This window comes from Nannobrachium achirus (genome assembly GCF_963921795.1).
Source record: "Nannobrachium achirus genome assembly, chromosome: 7".
In the NCBI taxonomy this organism is placed as follows: domain Eukaryota; kingdom Metazoa; phylum Chordata; class Actinopteri; order Myctophiformes; family Myctophidae; genus Nannobrachium; species Nannobrachium achirus.
In genome coordinates this window covers 27,367,394-27,382,623 of record NC_137816.1, presented here as the reverse complement: position 1 = coordinate 27,382,623, position 15,230 = coordinate 27,367,394, and the positions used below count along the sequence as shown (strand labels likewise).

Sequence of the window (15,230 nt, the reverse complement as noted above, 5' to 3'; positions counted from 1 at the left end):
TATCTTCGCCAGGTTGAAGGCCGAGTCGAGAGATTATGTTTTCAACCATGTGTACGTGTTCACATAAATGTGGGCTCAAATAATCCAAGTATGACTCTTCAGTCGATGTGAACATTTTCGCTAACTTAGCCCTTAGCACTCCAGCTATGCTAACGCTAACGTCTAAACCATAAATAGATGGGAGCTGGGAAGCTATAGCAGGGAAAGGACCTGACGTCGCTTCCGCTTCATGTCAGAGGAGCCATGCGCTATCGATGGACGAGCGGTGACTAGGGAAGGTTAGACGATCGCCGATTTTCGGATAAAAATCATTTATTTCGTTTTTAATGACCCAGTACGGTAAATTCCGGTCTGGCTGAGACTCCTTGCTCAGATGTCCGGTATAAAACGGTTAATATGGGCATCTCCATACGGCTGTCAAAGTGTTAAGGGAAATTGAAGATATTTAATTCAAGATATTCAAAATTATGACTGTACGGTGTACCTCATTATTTCAATTAAGGAACGATGTGATCTTAAAAGTTCTGTTGGTCTATTGAAGGGGAGCACATAACCTATCTAGTCTGGCTGTTAGCTGATTGATATTCCATACATTGCATGTATTCTATGCAATGTGTTTCATAACTGCAGCACTGTCATGACAGCTGAATTTCCCACGTGGGATCGATAAACGTCTATGGAATACCAGCCAATCTAGAGCTAATGTTTATCATACATACACCATACTTATTTCCTTCTTACTGTGCCTTCAACAAGCTGTTAAAACACACCTGACATGCCTGCTTGAGGGGAAAGATGTTTCTAATATAGAGCTTTCCTCTCAAGGTCCCGATACGAACGCAAACTTGTGTAATTCATAACCTTCAAATTATACATGAAACAATGTAATAAAAATGTTTAAAAAAAATGCAAATAGTACAGCAAGTACATTTACGCAGGCAATGCTAAAAGGATAACAATGGACAACGATGGTTAAAAAGTGTAGAGGATAAAACAATTAAAGGAGTACCAAAATTACTTTTTTTCTATTGATTAGTCACGCCATGGAGAGTAGAGTTCAATAATATTTTTAGTTTTTTGTCGCATTCCTAAGACAAAAATGTGATAACAATACATTTACCCCCATTCATTTTGGATGGTGACCCGTTTCGAAACGGGTCACCATCCGGAATCAATGGGGGTAAATTTACTCAAATCAAATTTTTGTCTTAGGAATGTGACAAAAACCAAAATATATTATTGAACTCTACTCTCCATGGCATGAGTAATCAATAGAAAAAAAGTCATTTTGGGGGTGAACTACTCCTTTAAGTCCGACTTATTTCCATTATTGTTTATCCATGAATGTTATTAAAAGAACAGGGGGAAAATGGCAGGCAGCCCTCCTGATGGTGCTCCAGTTTCCCTTCCGTGCCCTTCTGGATTCCTTGATTCCTTATCATAGCGTGCAACGGTCAGATAGATTTCAGCCACGTTGAACTTAACCCATGATTTGCGGGTTAGCAGTAAACTGCTGAGCTATCTGTGGTGTAGAGTTGGATTCTTTAGGACTTTAACTATTCTGGTTCCATAACGATTCCCTCACAACGGTCTGATTCTTTAATGGTTCTATATAACGTTTCCTATAGGGGGTTTCAAATGGAACTTTTACAGGTGAGTGTGCAAATATTTGTACACCTTCAGAGTTATGTTGGTCCTTGAAATAAAAATAGTTTGAGAACCACTGATAATTGTATAGCAGACGTGTGATAAAACCGCTTCCGGAAACGGTTTCAAAATGTGAACCAATTCTGGATCCTTGTTGGATCGGTTACGGATACCAACCCTACTGTGGTGCCTGTGCCGCTTCGCTTTACGGAGCAGCAGACCACCCTTGCGGTTAAAACCATTAGAAAGGATGGGGTTTAGAGCGTATGGAAGAAGAGATGTATACAAAAATATCAAAATAAATTAACAGAAACTTCCACCGCTTTCACAGACTATTAGTCCCTGCAAAGCGTCCAAGTAGCTGACACAGTTGTGTATTCAAAATACATTTAATTTCATGTGTATAGAGATCTATCTAGCATCATATGATAATAATTCAGTGTTTTGATTCCTATTCCTAATATTTGACTCCCATCTGTTTGCAGATCTATCATCATGGCGAAAGGCTGCATGATGGTGACAAAGTACTTCCTGTTTCTCTTCAACCTCATCTTCTTTGTGAGTATTCATAAATATTCATGAATGTCAATGTGGTAGTGTGAGCTAACACAGCTCATTCATTAGTCACCAAATCAGTTATTTGAGCATAAATTAACCCATTTAGGCCTAGAATTGTTGAATGTAGAAACACAGGTTTCTACATTCAGGATTCAAAAGACACTTATAGAATCGGGTAAAAATTCTAATTTTCACAATTTAAAAAAAATAGGAGATCTACAAGCTCGCAGCGCGGCACTCGGTGCCGCGCTGTGAGCTTGTATATCTGCTATTTTTCAATAGTTAAAGCATAAAATAATGATACACAATATAGTGTACCCGTTCTGAATGGGTTAAGCATTCGTCCCTTTCTGTGTCTGTCTGTCCTCTGACTGTCTGTCTGTCTGTCCGTGTGTCTCTCCGTGTTAATTACAGTGCACTGCAGATGAAATGTTTTAGCCGTACTCTTTCACTACAGAGAAAATGAGTTCTGTGAACGAGGGCTAGGGTTAGGCTTAGAGAACCTCTCAGACCTCTAGCATGATGAACAGACAGTGGGGGTGGGGGGTGTCATATGTGGGTGAGGGTTTTCATATGGTCGAGGCATGCACATGCATGGCTTTGTAACTGCATGGTCAGAGGACTAGCTAGGGCTGCAACTATCCATTATTTTCTTGGGGATTATTCTATCGATTACTTTTTTGATTAATCAAATAATGCTGGAAGTGAGTATTTTTGTGGAAACATTTTTATTGATGTTTTAAAAAATTATTATACTTACAACGGTGTAGTGAATTAATAGCAAAAACAGCCCATCTACAAGCTCACAGTGCGTCGTGCTTTAATTTATTTTTTTTAAGTTTGGAAGAAAATTCGTCCCTGCAAATTGATTATTTTATTCGAATTGACTGTTTTAAATTCAATTACATTGATTAGTTGTATTACCTGTTGCACCCCTACAGAAGATTAAAATTGACACTCATAAATGTATGTACGTGTTCTTGTCCTTGCAGCTGTTTGGAGCCATCATCATGGGCTTTGGTCTGTGGCTGCTACTAGACAAAGAGAGCTTCCTCGCTGTCTTACGTAAGTGTCATCATTATAATCTACTAGAAGTGAGGAATAAACCTTGCAAAAAATTTGCCTGGGTGCTAACAACTGACTTGAATAGAAATGTTACATTTATTGGGTCGTTTTTGGCGCTTACGTACATTGTTAAATATTTTGTTCAAAACCACATGACCAGTTCTGGAGTGAACAGTGGAAATAGTAGCTGATCAAGCTCACTGTGAGCTTGTAGATCGCTACTTCTGGCGGAGACATTTGGTGTAGAGGGAACTACTAGCACACCTATAGAGCTCTGGGGGACTCCGGTCAGATAAATAAGTGGTTCATTTGTTGTTGCTTTCATTTTTGTATTTTGAAATTAAACCTGTTGTAAGTACGGGCTGTCAAACACCAGGTCCTTATACAGTATTATGCGTCGTTTTCAGATTAATTTATAAGCCATGTGGCATGAATCCAATTGAACATGTTTTTGAGGCTGGATTTAAAGGCCACTGGGATTTTTCCACTAATCCACTTGTAGCAACACATGTAGGGCAACGAATGGACCCATGATTAACAGGCTGCAGGCTGTGTGTGTGTGTGTGTGTGTGTGTGTGTGTGTGTGTGTGTGTGTGTGTGTGTGTGTGTGTGTGTGTGTGTGTGTGTGTGTGTGTGTGTGTGTGTGTGTGTGAAGCAAAACACATAATGTCATTTTGTTACACATTGTTTTCCTTATGCTACTGCAAAAAAAGTAAGGTCATAGCAATAGTATTCATTTCTTTGCTGTATTTGTTTGACTAAATGGAAGGGAAATGCACCCAGAAATACATTTAGCAACTCTGTGGTAATGGTGTACCAACATGTTCCAAGTAACTGTGTCTTAATTACCATCTGCTGCATTTTGTTCCTTTCTCCAGTTTGGTTTTAATGAATGCAACATTTGTCAAAGAATTACACGCTGTTGATGGAGAGTCTGTTCTGAGTTGAAGCCCATGGCAGCATTCTGTCTATGCCAGTGTCTCCCAAACATTTCCTTGCCAAGAACCCCAAATAGCCGTAGCCTCATCATGGACCCCCCTTATTGGGAAATGGCTTTTTCGCAATGGGGGATCACTGCAAGCTCACAATGCATTGCCCAAGTTTTTTAAATTCGTTTTTTAAAAGGTTTTGAATCATTTTGACAATATTGCCAATCCATGCCCAAAACTAATAATTAACTAATAATTGTATGAATCGAATTAAAATGTAATTTATTTTTTATGTATTGTTGTTTGTTATTATGTTTTTTCTCCTCCTTTCCTCTCCTTGGGGTGTGTGTGTGTGTGTGTGTGTGTGTGTGTGTGTGTGTGTGTGTGTGTGTGTGTGTGTGTGTGTGTGTGTGTGTGTGTGTGTGTGTGTGTGTGTGTGTGTGTGTGTGTGTGTGTGTGTGTGTGTGTGTGTACGTATGTTACTGTACTGACTCCCTTGGCGATCAACAGTTTGAAAACCACTGGTCTATACTGGTGATTACATGATGTTGAATAGATTATTTAGCTTCCATATTTTGCTGCAGAAAGAATAGCTTTCATTCACATCCTTTTAGGAAGAGAATAAAACCCACATCAAATGGGTAAGTTAAATATACGTTAAGTAATGCCACTGATTAGCGATTTTCTTAGTCTTGATTGAATGGAAAAGTGTGTGTGTGGTGCAGACGTGTATTTTCCACTGCTTCACAATGAGAACCGTTAAACACAACTGTCCAGCAGATTTTCTTTGCTGGTGTTGTGGTCTGGCTGTTGCTTCTGCCTCTATGAAAGATTCCAGCTAGAATCACTGACTTTAACCACGTGCATCTAGCAGGCCTATTCTGGGCAATGGTGGGCATATCATCATAACGGGCGAACATTCCTCAAAAATGGGGCGAACTTTCAGTCAAAATGGCAAATCTACAAGCTCACAACGCATCACAATGTGACCTCCAGTCCACACCTGTGTTTTTGTTTAGTTTTTCACAACATTACAGCAACATAGCCAGTCTTACTCACCCCATTGCAAGAGGTGTTCTGCATATTATGCTGCATGGAAACAAAAGGCTGTGGTTATGTTTCTTACGGAAGTGTAAACTGTTATATAAGCAGGAAATAATATAACCTATATACCTACACACTTCCTGTCTCCCTTATCTATTTACATCAGTAAAGAGAGCATTAGCTAAATGAGTCAAATAAATCTTTGTCTCTGGGAATCCAATATACACAGTAAAATCCTCATTTCTGTCAGAGTTGCAGACCTGTAGGTGTCCATTTCGACTCAACCCAGACCCCAGGTTGAATGACCATGAGTTAGGTGATGATTTCAGACCTGTGTGTGTGATTTAATGTGGAGGCACAGGGGGTATTGAGTTCATGCAGAAGACGGGAGAGAGAGAGAGCCTGCCTGCAGATAGGGCTGTCACGATATGACATTTTACATGACGATTAATTGTCACTCAAATAATTGGCGATTAACAATTTAATTGTGTTTTTGTCGTTGATAATTACATTTCTGTTTGGCTTTTAGGCTTTGAAGTTGTACATGGTAGATATGACACATAACCTAAATATACAAAGAAATTACTGACATATTTGACAACTTACTACTTAAAAAATAACTTTGATAGTGGAAATAGCCGATCTACAAGCTCACAACGCGTCGCGATGCGACGCGTTGTGAGCTTGTAGATCTGCTATTTCCCCTATTTCGGACATTTTTCAACATTCACGATTATGACAAAATAATTGCGATAATGTCAAATAATCACGAGTAGTCGATTATGTAATAATTGTGACAGCCCTACCTGCAGATCCCTTTGGTTACTGTATGTTGTCAAAGAGATTTGGTGTAAAGATAGAAAAGGAGCATCGGATATAGAGCCCTGGAGAGCCCCGTGCACATCTCTTGTAAACTATAGATAAATAACCCTATAATTCTACCAGTCTACAACTTTCATTATCCATTGAACATCGAAATTAGAATATTTAGTTCTCAACCTCATTTAGCTGAAAAGGTCTCTGGTCTTTGTATGATTTTATGCAGTAAATACTGTTTTACAGATGTATCGGTCTACTAATTGATTAGTCGAGAGATTCCTAGTTGATTTGCCCACCGGCCACCTGTTGCCTACTACTGGTGGTATACGGTATCTAGACTTTACAAGATAAGATGTGCATGGAAAAAACTAAGCGGAGCAATTAGAAGGTGGGCTATAAATAGACCTTTATTGATCCGGAGGGAAATTCGGTTGTCATAGCAGCACCGCAGTAAGGATGAAACAAAGATACAAGCGAGGGTAGAGAACAAGTGGCACGTTGTGAGCTGGCAGATCAGCTATATTCAGCCAAGATATTTGGTGTAGAGGGAAAACCAAATTAGTGGACGACTGGGGGACCCCGGTCAATGAAGTATATAGGCTTGAATTAGTCATTAAGAGATGAACACAGAGGGTGGAGCCGTGTCAGCTTGAGAGAGAGATGAAAATAGAGACAGTGTGCAAGTGTAATGGGGGGAGAGAGAGAGAGAGTGTGTCAGTGGGAGGAGAGAGTGTCAATGAGTATGACTCCAGAGAGAGAGAGAGAGTGCGCTCTCTCAGGGAACGTTAGTGAGGACATTGTCTTCTCGTCTGTGGCTGATCTGCAGGTGTCCTCTCCTCAGACACTGGGCTCATTCTGCCCTGTCCTCGCATCAGCATGCATCACACATCAGCCCAGTACACCCAGTGCCTTACTCATCACCCCCCCCACACACACACACACTCACACACTCACACACTGCACTACATCACTGATACAGCCAAGAAAAGGAGGAGACAGAAGAGACAGCATAGAGTGTGTGTCTGGGGAGTTCTTTTATTTATTTATTTATTTCTGGGTTGGGTCATAAAGGGACAGTGGCGCGCTTGGCTTTGTGTCCAGACATGAGATGTATTGAATGAATGGTGATGCTGACTGTCAGGTCCTATATAAGATGATGGTCACTGTTGGTGCCGAGTAGGGCTGTCACGATCATGACATTTTACTTGACGATTAATTGTCATACAAATAATGGAGAATCGAAGTCTGGCATCGGTGCTGCTAGAGGCCGCTATCTGGGTCACAGATTTATAGATATTTCTTCTATTGACAAATTTTTTATACCATGGGGTCAGTTTATAAACAAATCAGCCAGGATTTATATGGCTATGAAGCATCAACTGATGGTGGAAAGAAAATAAATAGATGTTCAAATATCAAATATAAGATTTAAGAAAAGGCTGATGCACGTGACACCTCAAGGGCTGGTTGCCAGGTGTCTGTCCTGATGATGGTTGAAATTACCGAAACATAAATAAAGCTTCTAATAAAGCATGTTCTCTACAGTGTGCGGGTCCCCTTCTTTGATCAGAGATCTTTTTTGAAATATCAAATATAACACCATGACAGAATCGCGGAGCTGATTTGTTTATTTTTGGAACACAAAGATTTCCCTATGGAATGTTCAATATAAAAACTAGTTAGCGGGACTTCAGTACGCTATTGCGATTAACGTTTTCTGTTTTTCAATCATCTTTCCTTGTCAAAATTGCACACGCAAGATTTGACTAATAACTGAAAAAGACCAATAATCAAAATAATCATTTTATACTCAATATTTGTTATAAAATAGTGGAAATAGCCAATCTACACGCTCACAACATGCCTCATAGTCCATGGGCCAGACGAGATGTCGGTATCAAAAAGGTGGCAAAGGTTATCATGCATTTTATAAAAGCTCTATATCAGTAGATTATATTTTGGTATGATAACCCTTTCTTAGACCCAGCTAAATTGGTGTTATCAGCCGCTAGAGTTGTTGTCCCATTAACTTTACATTACAGGAAAAAAAGCTAAAAATGAATCTGCTTTAATTAGCATAAGAGGGGGTCCAAGGGGTCCAACTAGGGGGTTTTCATGATGCTGAATCCATTGCAAGCATCTGTTTTGCACGAAAAACATCCGTGGGGCTAAAACGCCCCCCCACAACAGTGTGAAAAGTGATGACTCATCACTAAACCATAGTCTTGTGGGACAGTTTTTAGCCCAATGAATGTTTTTTGTGCAAAACAGATGCTTGCAATGGATTCAGCATCATGAAAACCCCCTAGTTGGACCCCTCTTATGCTAATTAAAGCAGATTCATTTTTAGCTTTTTTTTTCCTGTAATGTAAAGTTAATGGGACAACAACTCTAGCGGCTGATAACACCAATTTAGCTGGGTCTAAGAAAGGGTTATCATACCAAAATATAATCTACTGATATAGAGCTTTTATAAAATGCATGATAACCTTTGCCACCTTTTTGATACCGACATCTCGTCTGGCCCATGGACTATCAGCAAGCTTGTAGATCTGCCATTTCCACTATTTTGAAAATATCTTCTTTCAACTTGGAAACAATTCTGACGATTATGCAAAAAATAATTGTCTATCTCAAAGAATTGCGATCAGGCGATGATGTAATGCTTGTTGTGACAGGGCCTGCTGAAGGGCAGGTCCTATAAGATGATGATGATAATCACAGTGGTGCTGAGGTTGAGTCAATGAGCTGCTGGGTGTGAGTGAGTGATGAAATCAGTGCTGCTGGTGGTGGTGATGTGTCCAGCCCTGTTTGTTCAAGGCCTGTAGCATAAAATGTGAGTCACTCGCAGTCATGTGATGTTTGTAGAGTGTTGTGTGTGTGTGGGAGGGCTGTGCATGTGCTGGGGTGAATTTTGCAAGTTCACTGGTCTCCTTTGTGTCATAATTCAGCCACAGACGTTCTGGCAATAAGCTGGGGTAATATCCCTGATAATTACCCCTGATGGCGGGCAGAAACCTTGTATCTCCATATATCTTTTCCCCTCCCTTTTTCACAAATTGATGCCCTGTTAATACTAGCTTGTGCTTAAATAATAACTACATTGAATCCATTGGAACAACGGTTATTCTTTCCCCATTTCCAGAAAAGTAACACACATACAAGGTCTCCACCCGACAGTGACGAATTGCAGTCAGTGCCAAGTGTTGAAAGGAGGTTACCCCTCCTGTACACGTGCATGTATGCAGTATGCACACACACACACACACACACACACACACACACACACACACACACACACACACACACACACACACACACACACTTGTATTGCTATTATTGTGAGGACATAAGCATTTTATGTTTTTTTTTGGAATGCCATTTTTACCATTTCTATTAATGTTTAACCTAAAGCCGAAAATAGCAGATCAGCAAATTCACCATGCGATAGATGTAAATCAGCTATTTTCAGTGCAAAACACGGCCGCACAACTGAAGTATGAATCAGGCATAACTCCAACCCCCTAAACCTAACCTCTAAATGTCTAATCCTAACCCTAGCTGAATATTTTCCTAATTATAAGTCGATTCCCCAAATCTTTTTGAAACCATAATCAACCATTCCTCTTGTAAGGAAGACCAAGGAAACTGTCCTCACTTTGTAAAGCTTCTACTATACTTGTGGGGATATTTGGCAAGTATACTAATAGACACGTGTGTACACACACACACACACACACACACACACACACACACACACACACACACACACACACACACACACTCACACACTCTTACTTCACCCCAACCCCCTCATTGCCTTCCCCTCCTCTCCTGGCTTCTCCACATTTTCCATCATAAACTCCATACTTCCCCTTTTGTTTTAGGTGGGAGCTGTTAGCGGCAGCCTCTGGTTCAGCGATCAGGGGAGTCCACGTTTCCTCAAGGCCACTCTGCTGGCAGAGCCTGAGGCCCTGGGGAGGGGAGGAGGAGGGGAGGAGGAGGGGAGGTGGATGTATTGTACTTTATTAGGGCTGTCACAATTATTACATAATCGTCTAATCGCGATTATTTTTCATAATCGTCATAATCGTTTCCATGTTGAAAAATGTTCATATGTTTTTAAAAAAAAAAGTCAAAAATAGTGGAAATAGCAGATCTACAAGCTCACAACGCGTCGCATTGCGACGCGTTGTGAGCTTGTAGATCGGCTATTTCCACTATCAATGTTCTTTTTTTAAGCATAAAGTTGTCAAATATGTCAGTAATTTCTTTGTATATTTAGGTTATGTGTCATATCTGCCATGTGCAACTTCAAAGCCTAAAAGCCAAACAGAAATGTAATTGTCAATGACGAAAACACAATTAAATCGTTAATCGCAATTATTTGAGTGACAGTTAATCGGTATGTAAAATGTCATAATCGTGACAGCCCTATACTTTATAGCCGTTCAGATCATGCCACATTTACAAGCATCAACACGGTGACGCGTGTTTGTGTCAGTCGGTGTCAACAACCGCGGGTGTTTATGCCAGTGGTTCTGAAACCTTTTCATGTCAAGTGCATCCAAGGTCATATGTTTTTGGCCACAGACCCCCACCATCTGAAAATGTTTGTGTCAAAAATATGGGACTTTTTAATGTTGAAATTAGCAGATCTAAAACCTCACAACGTGGTGTCGACATATGACATGTTGAGAGGTTGTAGATCTGCAGATCTAAAACCTCACAATGTGTCGACATATGACATGTTGAGAGGTTGTAGAACTGCTATTTTCAAAAAGCGGATCCCACTTTGAGAACCACTAGTTTATGCACAACTCCCATATTTTGCCCGTGTCCCCTTTTGCTGGTTTGTTGCAAAAGAAACTTTTATTTCTTTTCATTTTATGGTGTTTTCCTTTTCCAAACTCTGGGAGGCAGCTATAACTGGGGAGGGAGAAAACATGTGGGGTGTTTGGTTTTGACGTTGAGTTGAGGGTTCTGTGATGCAGAAAGCATGGTTCCTTTAAACAGCTTGAACCTATTCTGGCCATGTCATAATAGATAAGCATTCTAAATAACACATCTACAAGAGCATAACATGCTCTGAGCTTGAAAATCCCGAAAGGGGTTTCCATCTGACCACTTAACACAGCAGCCATGGAGTTTTTTTTTTTTTTTTTTTTTTTTTACATACCGTATATTTCCAAATAATCACCCGGGTGCAAATACCTGCCGGGGGTTCAAATTGATTTTTCAAATTAAGTGCCCAGGCGATTATTTAGAAAGATGATACTTTAGTTTAACGTTTAAACTACGTTGATGAGACACAAAAGTAGCAGAATGAGAGGAGGAGTGAAAGAGAGTCAACCGAAACCTGAATCCGCTACGTGTTATCAGCACAATAACCATGGCATCGCTGATACTGTGTTTATTATTGCCAGTACCCAGCACCGACACACAGACAGACAACTACTACTTTAGGACCTATACGTATTGCTATCTGTGGAACTGCTTTAACATTAGAACTTTCTGAATTAATATAAACTTTAAAGGTTTTCCCTCTTCTTATTCTGCACTTCGATCCTGGTCCATTTTGCATGATGGAATTACTTGTAATTTAGAAGAGCTTATTTTTTTGCAGAGTTTAGATTATGCCTCCCAAAATCTTGTTCTAGTATTTATAGTCTTTTCTTTGTGCGGTGGGTTCTGGATAGCGTCTCCAGACTTCTGGAAGCGTACTAAGTTACATCCCTCTCAGCTTTTATTTTTTCCTCTTTCTTTCTGGAGAGCCCTGGGATGTTTGGCAGAGAGAGACACTCCTCACATGCCAACACAAATACTTCTCTCCCTCCCCACTTTATCTCCGCACACAGTTTGGAACTTGGTCCTGAATAAGTAAGATATCTCATCAGTGACTGTGGCCAGCTACAGGCTTTGGCACTAGTGAACATAAAGTGGAGGTTTTCCAGGCTCCAGGCTCATGTCAGGTGATATGGCAGTGGGATCCAGAAGATTTCAAAACGTTTCAATTGTTTGCAGATGACTACAAATTAAACCTGAATTGTGGTTCTCAAACCCCTTCTTATTTATTTCAAGGACCCCCTAATACTCTTGAGGGAGTACAAATGGTATTACGGGTCAATTTGGTTCAATTTGTACGCTCAGTAACAGACCTGTAAAGGCTCATTTGGAACCACCTCAAGGAACCATATAACGCCACCATCTGGCCGATTTTTTCAAAAACATTTTTGGACACTGCTCCTACACATTTTGCCCTAAAATCACGCTGCGACCTGACGGTCGCTTATCTCCCGATTAGGGAGTCTTGATTAGTATTAGTATTACATACTTGTTGCACAGCTATAAGAGAGATACATATAAGACTTTAACCCTAGATGCACATTTACTGTGTGTTTAACCTATATCAGGGTGATGTAATCCTTTTACTGTGTATTGAACCTACTGTATACCATCTGTTGTCTGCAGAGGATTCCTCCATGGCTCTGAAGGTGGCGTCCTACATCCTGATAGGAGTGGGAGGGTTCTCCATGCTCATGGGCTTCTTGGGCTGTCTGGGGGCCATTTATGAGGTCCGCTGCCTGCTAGGCCTGGTGAGTTTTCATTTGATCTACAGTATGTCTTTGTTTATGTGTATGTTGCTGATTATAGCCAAATGATAGCATGATGCATGATGTTTATCTGCATGAAGGAAGTGGGAATACTTTGCTTTTGCTGTAAGATATACATTTGTATTAATTAATTCTTGTCCTGCCATGCCCAGTATTTACCATGTACTGCATGGTTTACTACTGTACCTCTTAGATATTGGTCTTCACACTAAAAAGTCACATCATGGCATGCAAAGGAACTACTCATGGAAGCATGTCATAGTGTTCTTGAACTCTGAACCCCTGACAAGCTACTCAGCACCTTGCATGGCTTCCTTCACCGCTGATGTGTGAGCGTGTTTTGGTGAATGGCTCAATCAAAAACAGTTTAAAGCGCTTTGGGATGTTCAAATCAGAACAACTAAGACCAAGGAAGTGAATTATTAGTTCACGTGGGACACTATCATGACACAGTAAATCACTGTTCATGTGAGACAGTATCATGACACAGTGAATAACTATAGTTCATGTCGGACAGTATCGTGAATCACTATTCCATCCGTTTCATACCGTCATGTCTCATTTGTGTTTATTGTTTCACTATTGTGAGTCAAAAGTGACTCATCGAAGACACCTGAACATTTATTTATTTATTTTACCTTTATTTACCCAGGGTAGGTATGCTGAGCATGAGTGCTCTTTTCTCAGTAACGCCCTACACACACACGCACGCACGCACGCACACACACACATTAAAACATCTAAGCTGACCTGTACAATCACAGTCTACAGTATATTGTTGCCACTGAGCATTGATTGAATACTTTATCAACAGTTTGCTGAAAAAGTACAACGTTTCTATTGGGGTCCTGTATTTATCAGTTCAGTGCCTTGCTCATTTCAGCGGTGTTGAGGGAAGAATGAGTGGTGAGAATGAGTGGTGGCCATTCACTTCCCCATTCAGATAAAAACAACGTAGCCCCAGATGGAGCTGAAACCCATGAAACGTGGGATGTTCTGATTCCCAGAAAACCTACAGCTCAAAAGTTTGATCCCATCTTATTCTTCTATCCTTCTTCCTCAGTACTTCGCCTGTCTCCTGCTCATCCTCATCGGTCAGGTGACGGCCGGTGCTCTCGTCTACTTCCAGAAAGACACGGTGAGTGGATTAACTTTGCCACACTAAAATTTCTTTCGTTATGTTCTTAATCTTGTTTTCTCACTTGGACGTAACGGCACTGAAGGGAGATACTCCTGTATGTTCTCGCTTAAGTGTCCAACAAGATGTTTTTCCCCCCCTTTTCTTCTGAGCACAGCGTTTTCTTATTTTTTTTAATTGTTTACAATTGAAGCGCTGCGTCTTTGGAAAATGCCAGCAGTGTGACAAGGTGCTGAACGTCTATTTTGGTTTTTATTTGAAGCATTTTTAGCAGAGCGCCTTGCATTTTCAGCTTGGATAAAACCTTTGGTGGACACACAGCCATAGACGTTACCTCAGTGAAGACATAAGTCAAGAATCTGTAAGGCCAATGCATGGTCCTTCCGATGTCCAACCTTGGGGGAGGTGATATTAATATACAAGGTGACGTCATTCCGAACTTCTGATAGGTGGTCTCCGTCAGAACCTTTTCTCAGAACTCGTGCACGCCTGACTGTCCTGACTCTTCGAACTTTAGTTCGCAAAGCGATACTTTGGAAGGACTATGTATTGGCCTTTAGTAATACGACTACTTGTTTTATTTTTTATTTTTTTACTCTATACCAAGTCTCTTAGCCGATCTACAAGCTGTGTTGTGAGCTTCTAGATCTATTAAGAGCTATTTGTGGCTAATGTTCACCCCAGAATATGGATGATGAGGTTTATGTGCTTAAAGTGACAGAGAGCGTGGTACACACCTTTATGAATGGCATCTGCGTGTGAATCTCTGCCACTTTAAACTTCCTGTGAAAATGGCCAGACCAGTTTTTCTTGGTTCCTTCCACAATGGAGGCACTGTGCCTGTTGTCATTTTTCAACAATAAACTGAAAATGAAACGTCGACTTGGTGCCGTAGCGCCACCTGCTGAGCAGAACATTTAATCCAATTGAACAGCCTTAGAGGCCCATAACAACAATGATATTGTCAGTACACTTACTTACTGATGCACATAACTGAGAATTAGTGTGGATGCAAGCAGGGAAAACCACAGCAACTGGAGGGAAAAAACAGATTAACTCACAGGCTGACACACATGCTCGTGCACACACACACACACACACACACACACACACACACACACACACACACACACACACACAGCATTTTTACTATTTTGAACCCTGACCCTAAGGTGTCATGCACAGAACACATCTGAACTCAGTAGATCTGTTATTTTTCTGGTGCGTGACACCACTGTGAAAGTATAAATCAGGCATAACTCCAACCCCTAAACTAAACCTCTAAATGTCCTCCTGACACCAATCTGAATCTTTTCCTAATTGTAAGCCTAGCTCCCCAAATCATAAAACTATTTATCTCGTGAGGACAGGGACAATCCTCACAGAGTCTGTTTCTCAAATTCTACTATACTTGTG

The 15,230-nt window shown here is 40.6% G+C and overlaps 1 protein-coding gene across 1 annotated transcript in view; it reads left to right on the top strand.

Moving 5' to 3' along the window:
- Positions 1 to 15,230, top strand: part of LOC308288140 (CD82 antigen-like) — a 35,316-nt gene that overhangs the window by 7,930 nt on the left and 12,156 nt on the right. The window contains exons 2-5 of the mRNA XM_080729489.1: positions 2,133 to 2,205; positions 3,198 to 3,270; positions 12,534 to 12,658; positions 13,740 to 13,814. Of these exons, the coding sequence (XP_080585615.1) occupies positions 2,143 to 2,205; positions 3,198 to 3,270; positions 12,534 to 12,658; positions 13,740 to 13,814 (336 nt within the window). The 5' untranslated portion in view covers positions 2,133 to 2,142. The remainder of the gene's footprint in view (positions 1 to 2,132; positions 2,206 to 3,197; positions 3,271 to 12,533; positions 12,659 to 13,739; positions 13,815 to 15,230) is intronic.